This window comes from Crocodylus siamensis, chromosome 7 (assembly GCF_052110815.1).
Source record: "Crocodylus siamensis isolate JL-2025a chromosome 7, ASM5211081v1, whole genome shotgun sequence".
NCBI lineage: Eukaryota > Metazoa > Chordata > Crocodylia > Crocodylidae > Crocodylus > Crocodylus siamensis.
The window spans coordinates 45,454,566-45,482,529 of NC_143401.1; the positions used below are offsets into that span (position 1 = coordinate 45,454,566).

The window sequence follows — 27,964 nt, forward strand, 5'->3', positions numbered from 1 at the left end:
TCTACCTACCAAGGTAATGATTAGCACCTGTTCTGTCCTAGTATGTTCATTGACTTTGGAGAATATAAAATGCCTTTACACTAATGTAAAGATATTCATTTTTGCGACTGCTTTATAAGCAGGGATCCTGGTTTTCTCTGTTTAAAAATCACAACTTCTCTGATATTTTTTTCACAACTTCTCTAATAAAAAACCCAAAATCCAGATTTTTCTGTAAGTAAAATGAAACAACACTCTCTCTCTCTATACACACACATACACCCCCCCACCCCCCACACACAGGTATCAGTTGAACACATTGTTTTATTGATATATCTACAATTTTAAAGCAATTTGGAAGCCTACTTGTGCCTCAATCATTATAATAAAACTAATGAATTGCCCATCAAGAATAAGAGATGAATTTCAAATAGCAAAAACAAAAAAAAAGGCTGCTTGCCTCACCCCCACCCCCTACCCTCACTCCGTCCCTGCTCTGCCATCTCTGAGGAGCAGAGCCGGGGCGGGAGGGCGGGGGCAAGGGTCCCCTCTATGATGGCGGCATTCTGCCATGCCGCTGCAGCCGCCTCCTGTCCCTAACACTGTTGGAGCACTCTGGTTGTTCCAGTAAGCAGTCAGACTGCTTCAACAGCATCACAGAAAGCCAGAAAGCCCTTTATTTTGTTATAATAATTCTAAATACCTATACATTTTGGTATTGATTTTGGGTTTTTTTATGATGCAAAATCAGAGTTCCCCTTGCCCCTTTTGCTCACCAGGACATGGGTCCAGCTGCAGCTGTCCCCTCAGCTGCTTTGTGGTGCTGAGCAGCCCTGATATGCCAGTGCCCTACATCTGCTTATGCCATTGCATCTCACTTTCAAGCCACAGCCCTCCCAGCCCTGCTGATGCCCCTCATTCCTGACCCACAGCCTCCCGGCCCTGCCGGTGCCCCTCACTCCGAGCCCACAGCCCTGCTAGTGTCCCTCACTTCCAGCCCACAGCACCTCACCCCAGGACCCCAGTGTGTGAGGAAAGGGGTGGATATCTGCGGAAGGAGGGGCATAGGCACAGGTGATGTGTGGGGTGTGAGGGAGGCATTTGCTCCCCTGAGATTTTTGTGCCCAAAGCAGTGCACAGGGCTGCAGCTGGGCTGCACTAGGTCTTGGCAGGAGCCTCCTCTACAGCTCAGTGGGCAGAAGGAACTGCCGCACTTCCCCAGTGAGGTGTGGCCACAGCAGTGGCAGCAACACAGAGTTGAGACCCCCCCACTGCTGCTGGGCAGTCAGAGAGGGAGCACCTTACCTTCATGGCCATGGTGGCACAGCAGTCCCTCCTTTGCCAGGTCCCGCCCATAGGGCTGCAGAGGCAGCTCCTCTGGAGCTGGTCCAGCCTGGCTTCAGCCCTGTGTTCCACTATTAGTGCAGAAATCTTGGGAGGCATGTGCCCCCCCCACCACAAAGCCTGTGATCCTCTGTCCCCCTGACGTGACCTGTGCCCCTCTGCTCTGCCCCCATAAACTTGCATGGAGGCAGCTCCAGGTAAGTCTCCAGCACTGCCTGACTGCCATGGGCATGTGTGCACAGGAACATGGTGCCCCCTGCATTCCACTCCCTCAAACCCCAAGCAGCCCCTTGCAGGCTAGCACTCTGCCAGCCTGCAAGGGGAAACCCACTGTTTCCTGTGGCCTTTTTCCTTTAAAGGGGAAAATCTATGTTTTTCTCTGTTAACAGAGAAAATCTGTTTTTCCACAGCAAATGGAAAACCCTGGTCCCTGTTTATAAGGTTTCCCACTTCGTAGAATAATTGCACTTTTTTTTTTTTGGCTTCCACACACTGATCCAGTTGCTCAAGTCTAGCTCAAGTTTGCCATGGTTTGTTATGTGGCTTGAGCTTGCTGCTGCACAGAGAATCTCTCTATTTTCATATCATTCAGATGTCACATCTACTGTTAGACAAACTATTATTTGAATAGTCACATATGTGATATTCTATTTGTTTTCCTCTATTTGTACTCAGAGCTATCCTATAAAATAAAAATGAAAAAAAAAAATCCATTGAATGACTCACTTTCCTGAAGTGCAAATATTTCAGACTTGTTCATGTAGCTGTGTGTAAATAACAATAAATTATGCTATTCTGTGATGAGGCTACATCATAATGTATTTTAAAAAGAAGTTAAAGTTCTACAACTTTACTTCAGGATTTTGTATATGATGGGAACTATTACAGCAATAGTATATTTATTTGGAATCATATGTGTTTCATTTGTGTAATGAATAAGTTAATGAAAACTGTTACAATTATCAACTTAAAAACAGCTAGAACCTGGAATAATTCCTTCAAATGTTCATGTCTTGCATACGAGAGGTCTTTGACAAAAATGATGAGCCAAACTCTGGAAGTTAGCTAAGTATAGAAAATGAAAAAAACCTGAGGCACAGTTGATTCAGTCTTTGCAGGTTAGTCTAAGCTGTGTGGATTGAACTGCTGGAGGGCACTAGAGCATGGCTCCCTGCTCTGCTACAGCAGCCACCTTGGGCCAAGGCTAGCCTGCCCACCTTGAAAGGGAGGGGTTGTGGGAGTGGTGCAAAGCATCCTAGGATGGTGGGGGACTGAGACTTAACTTGAATGTGGAGGGGATCTGGGACCAAAGTTCAATAAACTGATTTAACTTAAATCAGTTCAGTCTGTAAGTCTGATGGATACTACTTCCATCTAGATTTATCTTAACCTCACTTCAGCCATTTTCTTCTCTCAGACATTTTCTTCTCTTGTATACTTCATTTCCCCATCTACATATCATTAATATGGCAGAGCCACACAACTGCTTTATCATGGATGCTTGCCAGGTCCTCGTCCTGGGTGTGCAGGTGGTCAGCAGTCTGTGGTGCATCACCACATTCACATTTTGGACTGTCCTGTAAAGCCAATCTTATACAGTGTTGGATTAAAGGATCTAGGTCCAGAGCGACTTGTGTTTAGTGTAATCCATAAATTGAGAGGCAGTGAGTACCCAGCCCAAGTGGATAGGGTCCTGGGCTGCTTATGAAATGCTTAAATCATCCCACTTTTTGTGGTGTTGTTCAGCCATTTTAAAAGTCATTTATGTGCAATGAGCTTCTGTTGTGTTACAGATTTGAACTGGATTCTTACACCAGTTTATGTGTAATTTCTGTCCCTAGCCTCAATGCTTAACTTTAAATACTATTCATGTTTTTTACTTCACTGGGCACTGAAACGCTTTAAAGTTAGGCAAAAGTTAAAACGTTTTCATAAGTCGGAGCCATAAAGAAGTTGACATATTTGACTACTTTGAAGGCATCAGAAAATTAAGCACCGAACCTGATTTTTTTTTTAACCTATAACTGTAGCTGACAACGAGTGCCTATACATACACATCAAGGCTGCTCCACGGCGCTGTAATTGATTAGACGAGCACTGATTAATCGAGTCTGCTGGAGTGTGGTAATTATCGCACTCCAACAGACTCCCGCATTATGCGTATCAGCATCCTCACACTGAAAAGTGGAGTCTGGGGTACTGTAACTAAAACTTTAGTTAACTAAATCTGACAGGATGGGGTCTAGTCTTTTAGGGCATTTATACGCATGCTCCAGGAATGGGGAGGTGCTTTAATTAGACGGGCTTTTAGAGATTAAATATAAGATAGCACGTGTGTGAATAAGGAAAAAATAGGTCAGGGATATCTTAAGCAGTTGAACAATTTGATCTTTTTACTTGTTAGGTCACTAACTTTTACACAGCAGATGTATTTTGCAGATTCTTAACACTAGGCTTATCATTCTTTTTTATTTTGAGTCAAAATTTAATGTCTAGAGAGCTCAGAGTTGTTAACTGTAGGTGCTTAACACTTGTGAGAAAGCAGCCAGCTTTCATTTACATACTTAAATATGGATTCAAGAGCTACTTAGATTTGAAAGCCTTTTTTCGCTGCACTCCCTACTTAGCAGAACAACCTAAACCTGTCATGACACAAGTAGCTAGAGGAAAATGGAAGAGGAGGGAACCAGATATATAGCTTGATAGCACTGTTTCTTTCCTGTTACTTATCTATTATGGGTGAAATATCATAGTGAGATTTAGGTGGGATATGAATGGGGAAAATGGGGTGGCTTTGTGAACATGATTGAGGGGGGCACTATAAATTAGAGCTAGGAGAAATCATAGGATGAAATACTTCCCTGCTATTTTCTGTATCATATCTGGTCAGTGTATCCAGGATTTAAATCTTCAGCTACCTATTTTTAAAAATTAACATCATTTTACAATATTAAATGTCATCTGCATTGAGGTAACCAGCTTCACCGTATTAAAGGTGAAGGCTAGTGTCGGAGCACAAATACACAATCCCAAAATTTGATCTTAAAATATATATCTTCAATGGAATCTTCAAGGGACTCCCCAGAACTTCCCAAGATGCCCCCAACTGCTGGTGAGATGCCCTTTTAGAAAAGGGTTCTGAATACCTCAGGGAGTATGCTACACCTCAAGAAGCCTGGAATTCCAGAGTGTCTCCAGAGTCCATGATTCTTTCTGTTTTTCTCAGGGTTTCCATACTTCTGTCATAGAAGAGATAGCTTAGAAATCCAGCCTCTAGCCAGGCTTTTCAGCATTTTGGCTTCCTTGTGCAGAGCAAAGATACTTTTACGGCCTTGCCTTGCCTTGTTCCAGAGCCTCCAGACCTCCAAGCTCCATGGCAGGAAGCACTTTAATTGTGGTATGCCTGTACCCAGTACCTGGCCCTAGAACAGGGGCAGGCAATTATTTCAGCTGGAGGGCTGCTTCATGAGTTTTGGTGAGCTGCCAAGGGCCACATGGGTAGCCCCACTCCTTGATAGTTGTCCCACCCCCTGGTCGCCATCTTGGGACTAGAAGTCTCACTCCTAACCCCTTACCTTTGCCACTGGAAGTCCCTCCCTTTGCCCCCAAAAGTACTCCTTTTGGGAGGAGGTGTGGCTTTAGAACTGGAAGTTACACCCTGTCACATGGTCCATGTCATAAGATCCACCCACTCAACACCAAACCTTGTCCCACTCACCACATCTGTCCCAGAATCCCCTGCCCTCATCACATGATCCCTGATATCAGATGGTTTAGCCCTTGCCTGAGAAACACTGGCCCACACTGGCCCACCCTCACAGTGCATGGCTTGCTTCTGGGACCCCAAGATTTCTGCCCTCTAGGCCATGAGGTACAGGCACAACTTATCAAATAGCAAGAGGTTGTGACCCCTCTAACATCCTGCCCAAACATAGAATCATAAAAGTAGGATCAGAAGGGACCTTATAGATCTTCAAGTCTGACCCCCTGCCTGGACAGAAGAAAAAACTGGGCTGAAATGATCCCAGCTATGTAGGCATCAAGCCTCCTCTTAAAGACCCCCAGGGTAGGAGCCAGCACCACTTCCCTTGGAAGTTGGTTCCAGATCCTAACCATCCTGACTGTGAAGTAGTTCTTACGGATGTCTAATCTAAACCTACTCTCCAACAACTTGTGGCCGTTATTCCTTGTTATGCCAGGGGGCGCTAGGGGAAACAAGGTGTCTCCCAAACCCTTCTGGTCCCCCCTAGTGAGTTTATAGATGGTCACCAGGTTCCCCCTCAGCCTTCACTTGTGGAGACTGAACAGGTTCAGGCCCCGCAGTCTCTCATTGTAGGGTCTGCCCTGTTGTCCCCGGATCATGCGGGTGGCTCTCCTCTGGACTCTCTCAGTGTTGTCCACATCCCTCCTGAAGTGGGGCGCACAGAACTGGACACAGTACTCCAGCTGTGGCCTGACCAGTGTCGCATAGAGGGGGAGGATCACCTCCCCCTCTATGCACGACAAGGTCCAGTTAACCCTGCCAACCATAACCTCGCATTGTCGGCCCATGTTCATCTTGGAGTCAGTAATGACTCCAAGATCCCTTTTTGTCTCCATGCTCTCAAGAAGGGAGTTTCCCATCTTATAAGTGTGCTGCTGGTTACTATTGCCCAAGTGCAGTACCCTGCACTTGTCAGTATTGAAGCGCATCCTGTTTTTGCTAGCCCACCCCTGTTTGCTAGCCTACCTATCCAAGTCTTGCTGCAGTCTTTCCCTCCTTACTAACATGCTCACCTCAGCTCAAAATCAGTAGGGCTTCAGGGGCATCAGGTCTCCCCCAGAATGTAGCCAAACCAATTGAGTCAAGGACTGCACCACAAAATCTTTCAGAACAAATCATCTTAACAAAGTATACATAAAGTATCATATACTAAAAATCTACTATAACAGACTTTAATTTTACTGAAAAAAATAATTTGAGTATTGATTAATTTAATGTGACGTAGCGTAATGTAACATAATGTAACATAACTCAGCCCACCCCATCTGGCCCTGTGTGGCAGCAAAAGCTGGACAACCCCCCTTCTTCCACTCACCGGCAATGGCATGACCCAGACCAGCCCTTTTCTTCAAAAGGTAGATGTGGTTTGTTACCTTCATCAATGATATCAGCAGAGGCAGTAATACGCTTCATTAATGTAGGGCTCCCTTTTCCTTTTCCTTTCTAGTGGAAATCTGCTTGAATTTGGATTGAGTAAAGTTTTCTGTTAAGCAGAGACCTCCTACTTCAGGATTAACAACAGGCACCTCACTTTTTTGATGCAAGTGTTTTGCAGTATATTTTAATAAATTACTTGTAAGGTAAATGTTAAATGTTCACATTCTCAGTTAGACTGCTCTAGGCTAACAATCACATCCTAACCAAAGATCTCTCCCACCCCTTTTAGCAAATGGTGATACTTTGACAATGAAAATACAGCAAGTGGAGATCACCAGGTACCTTCAAATATACAGCACTATACCACCAGCAAATATCTAATCGGTCTGCTGTCATTTGGAAATGATATCACCCAGAATGTTTTCACATTAGCCTAAATTTCCTGGTCTGGTACCAACATACGAATACATGTCTACGGCAATAAAGACTCAAAAGGAAATTTAACTCTGATAATAATCTAATTCATATACATGGATTTGAAAAACCAGCAGTGTAACTTGTGATTGGTTTCCAGAAAGCATTGGAGCACAATCCAATGATATTTTCCCGGACTCATGATAGTGTTGTAGCTGTAGCACTGGTAAAAGATGAGTTAAAATCATCATGAGTTCCATATCATCAATTTTTTACAGCCTTTATACATATATCATTATTATGTTAACTCACTGTACTCCATGACCCTATTATTTATATAGCATTATAAATCTACAGGCTATTTGCCCAAACGTATAAATGTTTAGTCTGAAATTGTCATTTTGCTCTGATTCTTTTACTTTGGGCATGTGTACATGAGATGCTATGGTGACATAGGTCATCACTATGGCTATGTAGCGTTACTGGCCACTAACCGTGATGCCACCACTACTGCACAGTAGCATCAAGCTCGTTGCTACTGCACAGTAGGGTCCTGCTAAAGTAAGTACTAAATGACTATGCAATACTAAATAACTGTGCCGTATCCACTGTGCAGTTAGGGGCAAGTAAATGCACCCACTGGGTAAGGAAGTTGGAGCTCTACACAATTCCTAAAAGCACCAGTTCCAAATAGATAAGGATTGCCTCAGTGTGGAAGCTAATTAAGTTATGCATTAGTCTGTCTTTTGAGGATCTCCTTTCCCCACCCCCCAGCTGTACTGGCTTGGGGTGCAACATGTGGTATTGAAAACTACACCTGTACATGGCTTAGCTTCAGATACATGAATTCATAAAGAGGTGTTAAAGGAAATGACTTAGCTAAAATGTCCACCAGAGGTGACCTGAGGTAAGTCACCTTGAACTAAAAGCTCCAGCAGAGTTAAAACTTTGTGGAAATGTGTAAGACAGTGAGAAAAGATTCAAGCAACACTTTATTCTTCATCTGCTGGGAAGGGGCGGGGTAGTGAAAAGGAAGATTGTTAGAAGACATTTCTCTATGGCAGGTTCTTTTCATTTAATATATTTAGCACTTTTCTGTTAGCTCAAACAGACGAATTATGATACCTCAGTATGAGTACATCAGGGGTTTTTTTTAGTCACTTTAAATAGGGCATTGTTGTAGCTTGTGCTGACTATCACAAAATATGCAGCTCTATATGTTGTTCTTGTTTAACTCTGACTTAGCTCTCTTTACCTCAGGTCTCTTTGTTGAAGTAGTTTGGATTTTTAGGCATGTCAAGAGACTCAAAACACTGCTTATCCTGCATTAAATTTAGTCTGGACAAGGTTGCTGAGTAATTAGATTATAGGCATAGGAAATGTATAAATTTATTGTCATTTCCTTGTCTGGGATCTAGTAAATACATCCCCTCACCCTGCCCAACTGCAGCAGGACAAGCAGACGCAGTGGTGCTATTTTCCCTGCCCCTTGCCACCTATCCACCATCCAACTTGCCCAACAGCTGTCCGCCTCCTTGAGTACCTGTCCATCCCACTCCTGTCCTCCCTGCTGTGCCTGTATCCCCCTAATCTGTCCCCCAGCCATTTCCACCCTGCTACCTCCCCCTCCCCCTTACTCCATGCCACTTTCAACCTGCTGCCTGCCCCACACCACTTACCTTCCCACCTGCCTGCCCCCCTGCATCTGCCCTTCTACTTGGCGTCCTTGCCACTTGCATCCCCTCCCATCTACCTCCCCAAAGCCTGACCTTTGTGATGTCAAACTCCTGGCACTTGGCCTCCCCCACCACTTGTCCCCCTCCCACCTGACCCCATGCCTGCCACCCTGTACTGCCTGCCCTCATTGCTTAGCCCCCTGACTCCAGTGCTCCTGCTGCCTCTCCCCACCCCACAGCAGCTAAAGAGATGGCATGGGGTGGACTGTGGGAAGCACAGTAGGAGGGGGAAGCAGGTGGTTGGAGGGGCAGCAGCTGCAGAGTCACTGCCCCACCCTGTCTGTACTAGAATCTAAGATGAGGGGCTTTTTTCGTCCATGCTGAATGGGGCCGAGGGAATCTTGACTTGAATGTAATTATGTACAGTAGTTCAGTCTGTGATTGTAATATGAGATACAACATTCATACCTCCTAATGATTCCCCCTGGCCATCATGGCCCAAATCCAGACAATCTTCTTAGGCAGAAACCAAATGTTTAAGAATACAAGATGCAACCATGTCCTTATGGAAAGACATGTACCTACAGACAAATGCAAACACTAACATGCAGAAAGAGGAAATGAGCCTTAGCATTCCAAAGCAAATGAATTTTGTGCCATGTAAAGATGCATAGCTACCAACAATAGAAATTAATCAGATTTTTAATATGACTAAAAAGTCATATCTATCATGACTTGGAGGGAAACTTCCCAACAAAAGCGAATCAGAAAATGGATCTGGTACTTTGTCAGTCTGAGAAGAAAGTGAAATCTCCCAAAAAACTCCAACTTGCACAGAAGAGATGCAGAAATGGAAGAATAGGAAGTGTCTGGTAAAGACTCACTCCAGTAACTTCTCCTCTGTGGATGGGTGTTAATTGATTTTTCCTGGTATTGTTAAGGGGGAAGATGTAATGATAAAAGTTATAATTAAGAGACATCCCCTTAATGAGAGGCCAATAGAAGTTGGGAATTGGAAGATGGTCCCTCAGTTGGGTTAGTTGGTCAGAGAAACTAAAGGACTTCAGAGGCTTGCTTACTGCTCCACAAATAACATTTGCTTTTATTTCTTTTCATTCAGGTATTCCTGTGTTGATTAAACCCAGTGATCACTATAGACACCTTAACTATCAGTACACTCTTCAGTGTTGGGGCTTATTGGTGTTATTGCTTTCACTTAGCACAATAACAGTAAGGGAAACAGCTTCCTGCCAGGGGCTCCTCAGAAACCAGCACACCTCTGATTTCTCACCTGAACACATCACCCCCAGCTGCCTGGCAGGAACAGTGGGTTCGGGGTTTGTATTTTTTCTTAAAGGGCCAGAGCTGGGGTGGCCGAGGCAGCAATGGAGGGACTGGGGGATTGAAGGGTGGGGGTCAGGGAGCTTCTAGCAGACGCATTCCTTTGTTTGTTCTCCTGTGCACTGACTGCTGTTAGAAGAGCAATACTGTAAGGCTGCTCTGGCTGTGGGGGTGCAGCCACTGTAGGACAGAGGGTGACAATTTTGGTACGCCTAAGTCAGATGCCAGGGCTAGTGCCCTCATTCACCACCCTACTTCCATTTACCACCTAGTATAAATACCTGAAGAATTTTATAGAATTGCAGTTACCTGATGAGGTTTATGGCTGGTGGCACAGGGCCATTTTGAATGTTACTCAGATTCCTAAATTCTGCATAAATCCTTAGGTGAATAAGGAACTACTTTGAATCCTACCCTAAATTATTTTCTCAACATTTTGTACAAGGTCAGTGACAGTGTATGAACACATGCTTCCCGAGTTCCAACTAAGTGCCTTGAAAGCATGACTACTCCCTCTTCTATAGTCATGCAACCACTGCTAGATCTAGTAGTTCAAGCTTCAACAAGAAGGACAGAGGCTGATTTGTATCTAATGGTTTCAGTACAAGGATAAAATCCCTTGTAAAGAGGAACAGAGTTCTCTGGCAGAGTCACTTTGGGTTGCCACAGAAGTCTTCCCTGTGCTCATCATCAGTTTTCAGCTCTGCAAGCTCTTGTGGACTTTCTGGTAAAACTATCTGCAGCCACTTGTGATAATGACTGAAAAAATACTGCTAAATAGAAAGGAGCTTAATTCACTGTAAACTAATATACATATATTTTTCAAAATGTACCTTTGCAGTAATTAAAAATGTGTGTAACAAATTGTGAAGGGCTAGAAAATAGAGGGTCTCTTTTCTGGAGTTTTGGCTTATAAAAAAAGAAAGAAATTACACAAAATGATTTATTTTCACATTTGTAAGTATAATGGTAGCTCTTGCTGCCTCTAACCTGACTAATGTGTTGACTAGTGCAAAAAGCATGACAACAATTACACAGCACTGACCAGAGATTTATTTTTACATACCTCTCACCACATCATACATTTATAATAGACTTCATCCAGAATAAAAGAAACAAATAAAACAAAATAAACTAAAATATTGTTAGCTCCCCGAACACATCAGAATAGGATTTTATTGGAATTACAGAACCACAGTTCCATGACCAATTTCCTGCAGTCCTAAAATGATATGTACTATTCTTATAAAACTGAAACTGCATATTTATTAACCACATGTTTAGAAGCTCAGTATTACACTTAGGATACACACACACATGTACGGCACCCAATTTATGATCATGACGCTTACACTAAGTTGCGTGGTCATAGATCAGGTCCCCACTTGCACACAGGTTCCCCAGTGCAGGGAGTCATTCCAGGAACATGATCTATTGGGATGGAGAGAGGGGCAGGCACGATTTGAGGGGCTAGCAGGTCCCTGGTGGGGTTGGCAGGTCCAGGGAGGGCTCATGAGTCTGCTGGGGGAGTTATTTTTCTAGAGATGTGGGGTCAGAGGGCTGAAAGTGGCCCAGACAGGTAAGCTAAGCACAGATTCAGGGCTGGGGTAAGCATCTGGGCTTTTCCAGCCCCAGAAAGCACTGTTACATGTATTTGGTTAGATCAGGCAAAGGTTGGCCCAGTCTACACTGTGTACTGCCTTAGGTAAATTGAATTAGAGCTAGTCAGCCAGCTTTTGCCTAATCTAAACTTCCTGAATGTGTACAGTTTGACACTTACATGACTCATCTGACTGTACCCTCAAACTGAAAAAAGTAACCCCAATAGTACAGCAAGATTTGAAGTGGACTGACTTTTGTTGCTTATGAATGCTGAAAATCCTGCAGGCCATAGGTAAATCAAACTGTTCACAGAAAAGGTTGACTTAATGCAGAAATTACTTACTTCACCTCTTCACAAAGTACCAAGGGTTTTATTTTTACCTCCTTGAACAGTGGGTTTGATCAAAGAGGCTAGGGACAGAAAGTACACATAAACTGGTAAAAGTGATCAGAAACCAGTTCAAATCTGTAATACAACAGGGCTGGAACCAGATGTGCAGGCAGATGTAATTGTGGCACCACAAACCTCTTTGCAGAGCCACAAACCACATGTGTAGCATGTTAAATCATGCATGATCCTGCTAATTAGCAGAAATGGGACAAAATTGCTGCTGGTAGTAAATAAAATGCCTAAAAAAGGGGGCACAAAGCATACCAAAGTGCTGTATACCAGGACAAACATGGAAATGAGGGAGCAGGCAGGTCTGGGCTGGCTGCTCCCCCATGTTGAGGCACACTGTGCTCCAGCCAGAGCCCCTGCACCGAGGCATGTAGAGACAGCAAAGCAGCCAGCTCAGCTGCCTGCTCCCCCATTGCCACATGCCGCTTCCTTCCTAGCTGGGGCACAGGGTGCCTCAGCATGGGGGCTGCCTGCCAGTTAGCTGGGCTGAGGCCCCCTGTGCCTCAGCCAGCCGCACATGCAACACATGGAGCAGCAGTACAAAGTGTCCCACTGCAAACCGCATGAGTTTGTGCCACTAATATCTGTGCTGCTGCAAATGCATGCCCCTGCTCATGTGGATGCGTCCAGAAGTTCAGTGCACATAAACTGCTTTCAAAATGGGTGAAATCAGTTTAAGATCAACCTGGATGGATGTAGTATCAGGCTTAAGTGATTTAAGTTAAATTGGTTTATTGAACTTCTGTCCCAGTTCCCCTCCAGGTTCAAGTCAATTCACAGTCCTCCACCATCCCAAGATGCTTTGCACCTTCCCCACAAACTCCCCTCACAGGGTGGACAGGCTAGCATTGGCTCAAACTGTCTGCTCCAGCACAGCAGGGAGGTGTGCTCCTGTGCACCGTCCAGCTTCTGGCCTGGGCCATTGCAAGCATGTAGCTGCATTTCCGGACTCAAAGATTCCGGCCTGTTCACTTACTTATCAATTCAATATATGCAGCTTAGACTAACCTGTGATGGTTGAATTAATTGAGCTGTGGACATTTTGATTGTCTGTTAACCTTAGTGAACAGAATTTATGGGATTGTATCTATACATGGATGCAGAATTGAGACTCTCTGGGAAAGTTAAACTGAATCCTCAGCTGATGTGAATCAGTATAGCTTCATTTACTCAGTTCTGTCTCATGTGTTTAAGATCTGAATTCTAATGCTGAATTGATATGAGTACTTTTACATTAGTGCATTTTTTTCCATGTAATTTATACCAAAGTACCTAATTCCACACAGCAGTTTTCTGCATTCCTATCTGCAAAGATTTGTGTCAAATTGCCTTTTACATTTTACAGTCCTTCACCTCAGTGATTTGGCTGAGAAACAGTCTACTTACCAGCTGGTGAACTAAGTTGCATTTATAAGTATAGCACAGTATCAGTAAAGAATTTAAGGATGCACAATTTAATAATCCATATCCAGGTCTATGTACATCAAAGATGAGCTATCCAGGAAGGGTATTAATCAAGGAAAGAAAACTTTGAATTCCAAAACTCGTACAGAATATAAGAATACAGAACCTAGAGCTGTCTGTAGATGAAATGAGAGCCATGTGTACACAACAATTTAAAGTCCGCTAAATGCTTCTGCACCACTTTACTGGTGGCAGTGTTTATATGCCTCGGCAGTGTATTGCACATTAATCCCAGCCTCTCTAGGAAATCTGGCAGCTTAATATGCCTTAAATGACTTGGGGCGCAGCAAACTAAAACTCCTTTGAGGAGTTTTAGTTTGCTGCCCATACAGCCATGGAGCACAGCTCTGTGCTCTGTGCAGCTCAGAAGCTCTGCAGGGAGCCCTGCAGCAACCCAGGAAAGGAGGATCCACCCAAGAAAAGCGGTATGATTTCTGCCCCCTTCCCCGAGCTGCCTATCTGCATGAGCTGTGTGGGGGCCCAGTGCTTCCCTCTGTGGCTGCATTGCCCTGCAGGACTGCCCAAGCTGGGTGGCTGTGGGGAGGTGCCGCCAGGGCGGGGGGTGCCACTGCTGTACAGGGAAGCACCAGCCACCCCACCTGCTTCAGCCCAGGGACCACTTCACTTATCAGCAGCCCGCCCTCCCCTCACCGCCAGAGAGGCAGGTAAGTCAGTGGGATGTGTGCACAACACAGGGAATTAATCAACCATAAACTGAAGCAGTGTTTTTTTTAAAACCCATCGCTTCAATTTAGAGCCCCTGTTTCATGTACACACATCCTAGAATATAATCTACATGCATTGTTTTTTATATTTGTTCACTGATATTTGATAATGTTTCATAGTCTTGTAAGTATTGTTATATTAATTTATAATAGACTAAAACTGAATAATTTCTGAAGAGTCTTAGGGAACCCAAATATATTATTATAGGAAAGTTGTACCCTGACCACTAGATACATTTATTTCCTTCAGTGTAGCCTGTGATGAATGTAGGTGTTGTAGGCCTTGATACCACTGCCCTGAGTTCATTTTCCTACAGGCAGTGACAGGGTGGACCTTGGCTTCAGATCACCTGGTCTGCCAGGAAGTTGATCTTGCGTTTCTCGTCTGCCATGACTTTGCTGAAATTATATTCATAGGAGGCAATGCCCAAGGTGATCCTACCTGGTTTCAATCCCTGTTTTTCTCCTGTGATGCTCCAAGACCTCACCTTTACTCCACCCTAACCTCTCCAGAGGGTACTTGAAGTCCTCTGCAGCCAGGTCTTAATACTGCCTATTAATCTATTGTTCTGCCCTGTGCCACCAGGATGACCATTGGCTTTGGTTAGGTGCATGCTTCCAGGACTGGTCTTGACCTGTGCTCAAATATCCAAAAATAAAAGGAAAAAACCCAAACCCCACCCCCCAAAAAACCCAACTGCTCTCAGTCTCCTTGCCAGGCTCAGTCCGTGTCCCCTTCACCTGGGATCAGGCTCTCATGTCCCAACTGCACCAGAAAGAAATCAAATAGTCCAGTAACTATTCTGCATAGGCCTGCCCGGCTTACTTGTGAACATGCACAGTCCCAGTGGGATCTCTCCCATGTGCAGCAAGTTTCTAACCTGAGACAGCAGTTCTTCTGTCCTCTTCCCTGGATCCTCAGCTGTCACTCCACTCCAGAGATTATCAAAAGTCATGTGTGTGCAGGCCTCCACCTGCCTCCTTCTCAGGGTCATATCCCCAGTGTTCCTCTGGGAAGTTTCACAGCCCTTGCCTGCTGGGATGTTCAGCCGCTCCTCCCTCTGTGGCTTGCAGGGAATTGACCCCCCTCTGCCCCTCTCCGGGGCTGGAAATACTTCTGGGCTTCTCCCCCATCCAGAGTAAGATGCTGCTCAGGAAGTATAGTGAGTGTTTCTCTTCCCTTCTAGTCTCCTGCTGCAGCTCTGCCGGCCCTCCATGCTGTAAGTTGTTTGTTTTCACTTTCCCTGTCTGTTGCTGCTGGATGCTTTTCTTCTCCTGACCTCCCTTGCTCAGCATGAAAGGCACCTCAGGGCTTTTGTTTGCTTTCTGTCACCCTTTCACATATCCTTGTCTCTATATGCTGTGAAGGAAGATAGACTGTAATACCAATCTGTCCTCCACAGAGGATTTCTGCTGATTGATAGGTTTATGCAAGTGCCTATGTAGCTTTTCTGGCTATAGTAATATATAGTATAGCTTGATTTTTGGTTGTAGCCATGTTGGTCTAAGGACATCAGCGGGCAGGGTTCTTTGAGACGATGTGATCTTTTATTAGATATTTGTATCCAATATTTTATATTCTATTTATTATATTCTATTTATATATTAATATATTATTAATGTATAACTATACATGTAATAATTATATAAAATATAATATTTATATGTGTGTTTAATATAAACATATTAAAAGACTACTAAAAGGGGGAAAGACTGCTCTGATATTAACATCTATAGCTCTCCAGTGACTGTGATTTTCCCTGAGTTCCCTTCCAATCACAGTGCTCTGGGGGAGGGATGTAGAAACAGCAGCATGCGTGTGGACTGTGTGAAGCCTTTCTCTGCCTTTTGTGAACTGTCTCTGTCTGCAAGCAACAGCATGTAAAAGGTACTGGCTGCCCTGGCTCGCCTCCTAGTCAGTCTCTTGCTAGTCTCTCTCTTCTTGGAAAGGATTAAATACAGCTTACTAATTACCCTTGCCTAGAATTCCTCTTCTTATCCCCACCCTCAGCCCAGAAGCAGGGAGGTAGTGTAGTGTCGGATCATTTTGATTGGCAGATGATCCCAGGAATGCTACCTGCCAGCACTGCTGAGGGCAGATCAGCCGAGGCAAGGAGGTGAAACAATTCACCATAATGGCAATGCTGCTGCATCCCTTGGCTTTGTTCTTCCTCAGCCTGGCACCAGTGGAAGTGTGTCCAAAAAGAAGTCCCCTGCTCACTCCTAAGCCCCCATCCCCATGAAGCAGAGGCAGGACACCCTGGACTGGTGGGGGAAAGCTGCAGACAAAGGGGAACGTGTTGCAAGGGTAAGTGAAGTCACACAGAGCATTGGGAAGAAGCTTGCTTTGGAAGGGCAGCCCTTCTCCTTTGTTGAGCATCCAGGGTTCAGGTGGCTCATGGTGCTCATGTCCCCATCCTACCAAGTGCCTGTATGCACCACCTTTAGCAGGGTGGTGGTGACCTCCCTGTATGAGGCATACAAGGAGTACTTCTGGGAGGAGCTGAAGAAGGCAGGGCCACAGGTAGTTTACACTTCACCTCAGACATCTGGAGCAGCCGGGGTGGAGAACATTCCTACCTCTCCCTCACAGGGCACTGGTAAGATCAGTCAGGGAATCAGTGGTCTGCAAGTGATCCATCTGCAAGCCAAGGTGATGGATGAGTCCCACACAGCAACAGAGATCATGGGAGCCATGAACCACTTGGTGCAGGGGTGGCTCACTGGGCAGGGCAAGCTCACCTGCGGGTTCACGGTCACCAATAATGACCAATGCAGTATGGCCAAGGAGGTCCATGTGTGGCACACAAGTTGCACCTTGTTGTCATGGATGCCTTGGTGGGGGACAGGGCTGCCGGTGATGGTACCAGCACCACCAGCAAGCTCATTTCCAAATGCAGGAAAGTGGCAGGCTACTTCCACTGGAACATCAAGGTGGGCAAGATGCTGTGGGACAAACAAACAGAGCTGAACATCCCACAGCCCAAAATCATGCAGGATGGGGAGACTCAGTGGAACTCCACATACCTGATGCTCGAGAGACTGGTGGAGCAACAGAACGCCATCCATGAAATGGCCTTGTTCAGGGAGATTGGGATCAGTGGCCCCCTGAACAGAGCTGAGTGGGATACCATCTCCCAGATCTTGGTGGTCGTGAAGCCCTTCCTTGAGGCCACAAGACACTCAGCACTGCCAATGCCCTCCTTAGCCAGGTGATCCCCATAGTGAGGGAACTTCAGAGCCAAATGGAGAGCTTCCAGGGAATCAGTGTTCCTGGCTGGGGCAAGCCGCTGTTACCAGACATCCAGGCACTGGTGAGGCGACTGAAAGAGGACATCACTAAATGGTGTGCTCCCTTGCGGTCCAGTACGGTCCACATGTTGGCTGCCATGTGTGACCTGAGGGTAAAGGGCAGTGTATGCAGCAGCCCTTGAATCAGTGGATGGAGGTGCTGGTGAAAAGAGTCAGGGAGGCAGAATGGCAGAAGTGGGGGGATGTGGAAGAGGGGGAATCCACTGTCCCATGCTAGCACGCTATCCACTAACCAGTCATCTCCTCCATCACAGGTGCTGTCAATATGGGCCAAGGGCATTACTTCAATGCTGGTGTCCAGAGATCTCAGAATACACCATAAGGCAGGTAATGCTCAGGGCTTGATAGCTGCCTTTCATACCAAAGACGTGGAGGCACTGCTGTGCCACCCCTTGGCCTGCTGGGCAAGCTGCAGACAGATGTGGCTGGATCTGGCCACAGTTGGCCATGAACACCTGTCCTGAATGAGAGGGTGTTCAACATTGCTGGGGATGTAGTGACACCCCACCACACCTGCTTGCATCCTGGTTTGGTGGAGCAGCTGGTGTTCCTCAAAGTGAGCCTCCCAATTCTGGGGTTCCTCAAGCTGCAGGTGGAGACGGAGTGAATGCCACCCTCCTCACTCCATCAGCACCTATTTCCTTTTTTCATTTTTTAAAAACCAATTAATGCCCTGCTCTCAGAGCTGGAGGGGGAACTCACTGCATCACTAGCCAGCAGGGGAAGAACATATCCATGCTGAGATCCTGTGTCAGGTTGAACTTGTAGGTATAGGCTGGGGCTATGAGGAAGGAGGCGGCACTGGTCATGCCCATACCTCCAGCTAATACACGCACGCACACAGTCCTGGCTGGGGAAAGCTTACACCTGTTACGACTTTGACAGGCCTGAGGCTTGCTGGTTGCACTGGATTTGTGAGGCTCCAGGTGACCTCAGTTTAACTGCCTGGGATGCCAGCTTCTGGATTGAAAAACCCTGTGTCAGGCTGAGGAAGCACCTGCAGTTGGTGTGTCAGCTGTTCCTGGATGAAAGGAATACTAAAGAAGCCAGAGGCTGCCTGGCATGCAATGCAGGCAAGAAAGCCAATGGAGTCATCAGGCGGTGAGGGACAGGCTGGCAGGTGGGGGGAGAGGGGGATGTAGCAGCCCAGGTAAAAGTGCAGAGGTACCTCGGGAGTCAGATGGCAGGTAGCAGGTTTCAGAGCATCAGAATTCCACTGTCTATATTGAGTTCATGAGTTTCTGTACCTAGGAAGATGATGAAGTGAAGTTCATAGGCCTGGCTGTGAAAAGTGGTTTGTAAATTGTCCCCTCTCAGGATCAGGCCTGAGAGACTGGAGGCAGTGTTTTTTTCATGAGGAATGTGTCCCCACAGGTAGTTAGGTACTGTTGTCTTTGGTAGATCCGGGTGTGCAGTTTTGGGGGTGGTACTGGAGATAGTTGGCAGGTTTTGTGCTTTGAGCTGTAGGAAGTTGGCCAGTCGACCAGTTCTGGTCATGAGGTTAGGTGCTTGTTTGAATTTACAAACCACTTTTCAGAGCTGGGCCTATGAATTTAATTTCATCAGCCTCCTAGGTAGAAGGTACAGAAACTCATGGACTGAATATAGACAGTGGAATTCTGGCACACTACAACCTACTGGATATCTGACTCCCCAGGTACCTCTGCAATTTTACCTGTGCTGCTGCATCCCCATTCCCCATCCACCCACATCCTGTCCCTCACACCCTGACACCCCCATTTCCATTTTCACTGACTGGCTTTCTTGCCTGTATTGCATGCCAGGCCAGCCTCTGGCTTCGTTACTATTTCTTCCATCCAGGATCAGCAGACTCACAAATGAAATACAGGTGCTTCCTCAGTCTGCCAAAGGGGTTTTTCAACCCAAAAGCTTGCTAAGATACATTCCTCTAACTATACAGTTGGCCTACTAAAAGACACCAGATTGTCTTATCTGTTGTCATGTAAAGTGGTGGACCGGGATGAGGCTGTAGGTGGGGAGGAGACTTCACTGGGGCTCACTACTGTGATGCCCCAGCACCAGTGAGGGTGCAGCTTAATAAACACACAGTGTCACCCACCCATATCATGAGTTTTAACTGTCAGAAGCCTGAGGAGCAGGGTCTCAGAAGCCAGAACCCCCCTGCACCTATCTCATTGTAAGCTGGCAGGCTTTGTGGTCACAGCAGGACCTAGAAGGCCTGCAATTTTCACCTCCCTGTGTCCTAACATAGACAGAGTCAGTGAAACAAGCACACGTCACAAGTTTTGCCTGTCAGCAGCCTGAGGTGCAGTTTCCCAGCAATCCCTGTACCTACCTCCTTGAAACTTGGCAGGATTCTTGGCCTCAGCAGAGGCTAGCAAACCTGAAGTTTTCACCCTGCTGTGGCTTAACACACACGTGACATGAGCTTTGATTGTCAGCAGTTTAAGATACAGTTTCCCAGAATCCCCTGCACCTATCTCCTTGAAACTTGGCAGACGCCATAGGCTCAGAAGGGACTACCACCCTGGCAAGTTTCATCTGAATCAGGAAAGAAATGACAAGGTTATAGGCTGTTTTGTGCTTCCCCATTATAGCCTATGGGCGAAACAGCGAAACTGCATCAAAACAGCAAAACTTTCGATAAAACAAAATGGAACACCAGTTTTGAAACTAAATGAAATTCAAAATTAAACACAGTTCCATCAAAATGTTGAAACGCAGGTCAAAATGGAATGATGCCATTTCTCACAGCTCTAGTAGCTAGCTGTCTTGCTGAGGACGTGGAACTGCTGCAATGTGACCAATGGCCTATTGGGTAACTCACAGTCAGATGTGGCAGGATCTGGCCATGGTTGCCCAGGAGCACCTGTCTTGTCCACTGACCAGTGTTCAAAGTGAGAGGGGTCACTGCTGGGGATGTTATGCCACCACCACACCTCCTTGGATCCTGGTTTGGTGGAGCAGCTGGTGTTCCTGAAGGCAAACCTCCTGCTGCTGGGGTTCCCCAAGCTCCACCTGCAGATGGAGTGAGTGCCACCATCCTCACTCTGCACCTATTTGCTTTTTAAATTTTCTTTGACAACCATTTAATGCCCCACTCTCAGAGCTGGAGGCAGAAGTGTTTCACCATCCAGCAGGGGAAGAATTTTTCTGCTGAGCTTCCGTGCCAGGACAAACTTGGAGGTATGGGCTGGGCCCACAGGGAAGGAGGTGCCCCCAGGTCATAGGCATGAGCTAACACTTCCTTTTCTTTTCAAATGCATATATATAATTTCCAGCAGTGCAGCCAGTCAGCTGCATATTGGCTGATTACTTTTTGCAGTCATAGTGACAAGCACAATGGCAGGAATTAAACTAAGTGGGTATAGGTGTTACACAAATTGCCAATGCTTAAATTATGAGTAAGACTTTATAAAGGGGGATAAGGCAGAATGCCATGTTTATTGATTACATGAGTTAGACATAGAAGTTCTGACACACCATCCATACAAACACACAGAAAACACCATGCACATCATTACAGATTGACATACATACACACATAACATTTGTTTTCTCCTTATATATGGTTTTCAGTCTCTGTTTTACTTCTTGGGGTTTTTCCATGCTTAGTCTTTGTTTCTAGCAGCTGCTCCACATCCATCTTTTCCTTATTTCACATCAACCTTGTAAAAGATGTGTCTCAGCCTTGAAGTTTTTTTCGTGCGCACATGGCAGCATTTCTGCTTCAGTTATTTTATTTGTGCCCTCAAGCTTGCAAAGAGATTCTTTAGCCGTTTGTTAGTTGCTGGCTGGTGGTTTATAGCTCTGGCACCTTATTGCTTACATAAACAATTACGTCCTCTTTCCTTTTTTCATGCAAACTCCCATTTACTCTTTTTTCAGCCCTTGCCCATACCTTTCTCATGCTCAGATTATACAAAGTTCATTTACTTGTGGCAAGCTGGAAGCATCATGAAATATAGTCAAGCAGCTACTTTTTAAAAGACAGGAATCAAATTATTACATTTGTTTGTTCAAATCAACTACACTAAGAAAAAAGTTTAACCAAGTGCTACAAATGCTACATGTCCCCACTTTGACCCTCCGTACACCAGTGATGGATAATAGGTCACACTTAGATTTGTTTGGCTAATAGGAATTTTTGTTTTTAGTTGTAATTTTTGAAGTCATGGGTACATTGATTTTATTTAGCAGGATATCTAACACGTTACTGGGTGTAACATTACATTCATAATAGCTGTTCCTGACGGTGCCTAGCCCGTAAAGATATACTAATGATACACAGTCATTTGTTTGGCTTGCTCAGAAACTTTAAGGATTTTTTTCCCTTGGTGTAAGATAGAGATGTTACACAGTTGTGTATTTTTGCAAGCAGTTGTGGTTAACTAGGTTATTTGAGAATTTATTATTAGGAGATTAGATAGGGTGGTCCAATTAACACCTAAACAGAAGGTAAAGTTCTATATATTGTCATGTTCACGATTTACATCTTTTATTACTTGCTTTGTGAGTAATATGTGAGACGAGGGCTTTGGAAGACTGTTACATTATACATACACTGTTGGACTGGGCGAAAGGATACATTTTTTTTTGCTAAATGATTTGCTCGAATTCTATCACACACACAGTGATTCTCATTAAAAGACAGTTTAGTTGTACTGTTATTTAATTAATCCCAATTGCACATGGCTATTCCTTTACCTTGAAATGAGCACAGCTTCTCTAGCCAGGGTAATGTGGAACATACCCACAGTGTGGGTTGTCCGTTTGTTACACATTTGGTGATCGAGAATTTGACCCTGGTCATTCATATATTTGCCAGTTAGTCATGGAATTCAAATGTGCTGCCCTTGAATAAAAGGCAGAGCAATGAATGACCATATAGTATTGGTATGAGTGTGTGATAATTTGCAAATTGTTTGTATGCTAATTAGACCGGTTAAGGATTTTACACATATTTGGAAAGTCAGAGGTTTGTTCCAGTGGGAAACATACGGCATGAATTAGTTATTTTTCTCCTTTGTTAGGTATGGGACAATTAGACACTTTTTTTTAGCATGTACCCAATCCATTTCCTTTTCAGTCATTATAATTGCAGTTAGTTGTTGCTCAGAACACCATATTGCTCTGGCTGTTCTGTCTGCTAATTGTCTCATGGTGGCATATCGGGTCCAAAAGTTACAGTTTAGATGCTTCCAGGTATGCCACTGCAAGTCAATGGTATTCAAATTGGTTTGTGTCATTTCTGTTATTTGGTGTTCTTGACCTTGAGTTATTCTAGAATGTAGTGTTTCAGTAGAACTGGCTTTGTTTCTTAATGCTTCGATATCCATAGAATTCAGAATTTCTATTCCTGCTCCTATTCCTTCTAAAATAGCACCTGCTAGATCACGCCGCTGGCCAATGGGATTCAAACTCTACATTGATTGAAACCAAGCATTAAACAAAGGGGAATTGTGTGGTTCACATTTGGGTTTAATTTTGGTCAAGTTATTAATAGCCCAGTTTAGCTTGATACTTAAGGTGATTAATAAGAGTGCCTTATACACATTCATAGTGGGGATGCAATCTGAGCAATTCTGGCATATTTATGGCAGTTGGATTATTTAGCAAAAACACAAACTTTTGTTCTGTTACTGGCCAACAACAAGTATATGCACTTTGAATGCCATCACATATGAAAATTCAAGGGGTAAGCCTGAGCAATTACACTAATATAGAGTTACAATTAAGAAATCACCAGCTTTTACAGTTCTTTCTTTTTCTTCTTTTTGAGTAGGATCGGGAGCTGTGTACCACGAGGAGGGTGGCATTGCATTTACCACTTGTGTACATCAAATTTTCACCCAAGAGTATATGTATGATTGGCAGCTACTCCTGCAGTCACCTTTCTGAAGGCATTCACAGTGTTTTCAGCAGAAATGTACATTGGTTCAGCATTCTTTCACCACTTGACACACCAGGTAAATTCTTTTACATCTATGTATGTCAGGGATTAGAAGACTTGCCAGGCTATTGTTTGTGCTGGTTGACTGTTCCAGCTGCCTGCAGTGGGTCAGTTCGAAATTGAGAGAGTGGTCGGGGTAAAAAATGAGAAAGGTTTATTGATCTAACAAACACATAATTACGCAAAGCTTAACAACACAACAGAAACAGACAGTAAATCTCTGAGTCGGCAACTTATCTGCAGTCCCCTTTTATGCCTGGTATGTGACAAGCCTCTTGAAATCCAATGAAGTCAGCCGTCCGCAATCTACACTGTCCAAAGGGTACCAGGAAGGACCTCAGTATTCAGTTTTCGAGCTTCTCAGTAACCACCGCTTTACTGAATCTATGTCTGCAGTTTCTCTTTCACAATGATAGTTTCCTTTACCACACTGCTTTCCTTCAGCTGATTTCTGGATGCGCCATCAAATTTATAGATGTTTTGAGCTAACTGTTAGTTTGCAGCCAATTATAGTTGTATACTACAAACTTTCCTTATATGACTAACCAATAGCAGTATAAACCTTTGTGTTTTCCTAATATGATTAATTTTAGCTGCACTATCGCTAATGAAGCTGGCTTTAAAATATGGCAAAATACATTAACAAAATACAGGAAATGCTTAACCACAAAGGCTTCCTTTTACACTCTTTTTTCTAGCTATAAGCATTCTGCAATACATAGATAAGCAGCAGAAAACCAGGTTTAACTCTCAGAAAGCCAGTTTAGCTGTCACAGGATGCCTCAGCAAGGACTCTTTTAAGTAGACACTATTTGCTGTCAAGAGACATGACCAAGTCACTGCCACAGTTGACAGAAACATTTTCTTTAATTAGTTGACAAAAGATCTGCTAATTACTCGCCGAATGCTTATAAAATCAATTACTATAGATAGAATAAACATATGTACGCATAGAATGACAATAGTACTTATGTCTACTTGTGAGGTCTGGGGCCTTATGTGTTGTACAGCCTGTCAGGTGAGTAGCCCTGCCCCTCAACTCACCTGCCATGGCTTTGATGATTAATGGAGAGAGGGGGTTCAGTGTAGATCTTCCTGGGAGGGCCTCCAACAACGGCAATACTAACAGTTGTTGGATGCGATATTCCATGGGGCTCAGCCTCCCCTACACCCCGTCCACTCGAGAACCGGATGTGATGTTCATCGACTAGTGATTCTGGCCACCGCAAGGTGACCCGCACCTTGCCTCGGGTGGGGTTCCCTGTTGGTGTGGGCATCAATGGCTCTCCCCACTCTGGCTACACAATATGGCCCATCTTAACTGGGTCTCTTTAATTTCCCTTTTCTCCTTTTTTTTCCTCAAAAGAAATATTCCCCTGGGGAGGAGCAAGCTGTGGGGCTGCCTCCTTGACCCCAGCCTCCTTTAGGGGGCTCGAATGCCTCCTCTGCCTTGCTCCCTCTAGGGAGCTCAGGGGCATCCCTTGACTTGTTTGCTATGGGGAGCTGAAATGCTTTACCCATTCCACCTCCAACAGGGGGCTCAAAGGTTTGCCCTATGTGGAGTGTGGGAGCCGCACCGCCTGTGCCACACCTCTTCCCCGCTGGAGCCTCAGCAGCCCTGGCATGCTGCACACCACCTTCAGTGCCACCTCTGCCGTGGTTCCAGCGGGGCTTTTCAATGTTCCCACGGCGGACAGCAAAGCCACCATGATTGGCCCAGCTGTTCCCCATACAGGGAACAGCTAATTAAACAGTTGGCGTAACACCGGCTCACACGGCCATGGCTGCGGTCTTGGCTCCTGCTCTGGCTGTCCGGCGGAGGGTAAGTCACCCCCACCGGGGGTCTGTTCCCAGGGTTTGGGCCCATGGGGTTTCCCCCTTCCCTTCGGGAGCCTGTAGCCACCACACTACTTCACTATTCTATGTAGGTATTTTCTCGTTATAGTTTTTCGAGTTCAGCAGGCCTGCTACCTAGAAAGTGCTTGTGCAAAGTTCGGGAGGAATAACAAAAACATATAAGCACACCGCTAATGATAACAAAACTTAATCTAAACATCTACTGTTTGACATGTGTCATCATGTGGTTGTCTGTTGAACATGTATCTAAAAGGAAGAAGAAATGTTTGAAATCATTTTAAGTGAATAGTTTTAACTGTGAGACATGAACCCATTTAAGATGCTTGTCCTTTTCAATGCGGTAGGCTACAGGGCTCAGACAATCCACTATGGAGTATGGACTGATCCATTTAGACTTCAGTGTATGGGTTCTTTTCCCTTATTTTAACTACATTACTTGATCCCCAGTCTCCCATAGGGGGAGCTGTAGTGCTTGTTTTGATTGTGTTTATAGGTTCAATTTTTCAAGAGCCTGATCCATTTTATATTGCAATGTATTTTTATCTTTTTGTAGTTGCTTTAGCCATTGAAAGTAGTGATGTTGTGTCACTTTAGGTGGCCCAGTGATTTGCCCATCATAATTAGGCTCTAGCATTAGCCTCATAGGAAGTCCAAATACTAATTGGTAAGGTTGCATCCCCGTTTGCAATCTATCACTGCTGCGAATTGCTGCCAGAAGTAGAGGTAGCCTTTTCGGCCAATCTTTACCAGTTTGATTGACTACTTTCCTTAAGTCTCTTTGACTGTACAATTCATCCATTCCACTTGTCTTGAAGATTGTGGCCGATAAGGAATACCAAGTTTCTGAGTGATTCCTAAGGCGTGCAGCATCATTTTGAATACATTTCTTACAAAGTCTCTTCCGTTATGAGTCAATGATTCCTGGAGTTCTAAATCTACACACCACTTTATTAAAAAGTTTTTTGGCGGCTGTGCGTGCACTGTTATTTTTGGTTGGGAAAGCCTCTACTCACCCTGAAAATGAATCAATAATGACAAATAGGTATTGAAATCTTTCTTTATTCTTCAGAAGTTTATCAATGAAGTCTATTTGTAACCGATGCCAAGGTCCTATTCATCTCTGGCACATTAAAAGTGCTTGGTTGGGTGGTCGAGCTTTATCCATAGCACACTGGACACAATTAGAAATCTAAGTTTTTACATCATCTTTCATCCTTTCCCAATCAGTTACTTGTTTTAGCCATTTGAGGGTGCTCTCATGCATGAGTGCAACATTAACTAATTCTTCTTTTTGTATTTTTCTTGGAAAAATTGATGGAATTATCAAGATTAGTGCTATGTCTTTCCTGGTTTCTAGTTACAACAGAAATATCCACGGTTTCGTGTTGCCAAGCTACATTATCAGCTTGTTGGTTCCAGGTTGTTTCTAAGTTCATACCATTTGTATGAGCTTTTACATGCCTAATTTTTAGCAGACTGGGATTTTTAGTAACCCACTCATAGATCCATTTTTACTCCTGCAAGTATACTATATCTTTTCCATCTCCCTCTTTCCAGTTGTTCTGATTCTAATCATACATCTGGTACTGTATCCCTTTTACACAGAAATAACTATCAGCATAGCTACAGATACTCTGAGGCACTGTTTCATTGTGTTTTAATACCTGATCAATGGCATATAACTCTGCATGCTGTGCAGAGCCATGATTAAGGTGTCCTTAAAGAATTTCTTCCCCTAAATTGATGGTGGCATATTTGGTGCGTCTTTTGCCCTTAATCATCATGGAACTTCCATCAGTGAACCAGATGTGGTTCTCTTGCCCCCTCACATCTAAATGTTTTAGAAGGGGAGCTTTCATTAAGACGATCTTTTGTTCTAACGTGACTTTAGGGCATGAGTTAGCATATCTGGTTTGGAGACTGTCTCAGCAGTAACTCCTTTGTTTATTAAAGTGAGGGTCTGTTTGCAATATGGGTGCTAGAAACTTTCTCCCCTACAAGTTGTCCTGATAATACATATTTGAGGGGTGTACGTGTGCTTTGAATACTTATGTGGGCAGTTTGAGTGACAGCTCGAATGCCTGAATAGCCCAAATGGCTACTAAGCACTCCTGTTTACAGGGATCAAAATTTAACTCTGCCCCTGCAGCTTTCTCAATTCATATGCTACAGGCACTAATTTTGTATTTGTATGCTACAGGCACTTTCAATGTGAATGCAAATCTTTCTTGTGAATCTGGATGGAGAGGTATGGCAACGAAACAATTCGCCAAGTCTGTTACAGAGAAATACTTGGATGTATCCTGCACTGTTTGTATTACTTCTGTCATATTGGCTACAATCGGTGCCATGGGCACAGTACCTGTATTAATTCTTCTGTAAACTACCATCAGCCTCCAAGTGCTTCCATCTGCCTTTAATACAGGCCATATAGGGGAATTAAATGGGGAGTTAGTTTTTTCTAATAAACCCTTGTGCATCTAGGTCTGTAATTATTTAATTGTGCTTCTGCCTCTTTTGGATAATGGTATTGTTTCTGGGGTGGGACATGCTCCCCCACAATTTTTACACAGGCTTTGATTTTACCACACTCAGGTTTTGTTCTTTGTGCAAACTGTTGGGAATTTCTCCCTCCATTTATTGGCTTGTTCTACTGCAATGGTTGCTACCGTATGTGCCTTTTTTGTAATAATCATTTTTGTCTCAGTCTGGCAGGATTGGAGGGGAAGTGACTCCACTCTCTGTAATATACTGTGGGGAAAGTCAATTATCATT

General features: G+C 44.5%; 2 protein-coding genes across 10 annotated transcripts in view; one reads left to right on the forward strand and one right to left on the reverse strand.

The window, feature by feature from the left end:
* Positions 1-15,087, reverse strand: part of LOC149859744 (uncharacterized) — a 40,062-nt gene extending 24,975 nt beyond the window's left edge. For all 3 annotated transcript variants that reach the window (XM_090058431.1, XM_090058430.1, XM_090058432.1), the window contains exon 1: positions 14,967-15,087. In XM_090058431.1, the coding sequence (XP_089914557.1) occupies positions 14,967-15,080 (114 nt within the window). In that variant the 5' untranslated portion in view covers positions 15,081-15,087. The remainder of the gene's footprint in view (positions 1-14,966) is intronic.
* Positions 15,082-27,964, forward strand: part of LOC149859745 (uncharacterized) — a 44,838-nt gene continuing 31,955 nt past the window's right edge. Inside the window, exons 1-4 of one of the 7 annotated variants that reach the window (XM_090058434.1) lie at positions 15,082-15,248; positions 16,262-16,393; positions 17,652-17,720; positions 23,165-23,348. In XM_090058434.1, the coding sequence (XP_089914560.1) occupies positions 16,325-16,393; positions 17,652-17,720; positions 23,165-23,348 (322 nt within the window). In that variant the 5' untranslated portion in view covers positions 15,082-15,248; positions 16,262-16,324. Of the gene's footprint in view, positions 15,306-16,261; positions 16,394-17,651; positions 17,725-23,164; positions 23,349-27,964 lie in introns of all 7 variants that reach the window. The other 6 variants (XM_090058437.1, XM_090058433.1, XR_016443645.1 and 3 more) reach the window with 6 other exon arrangements.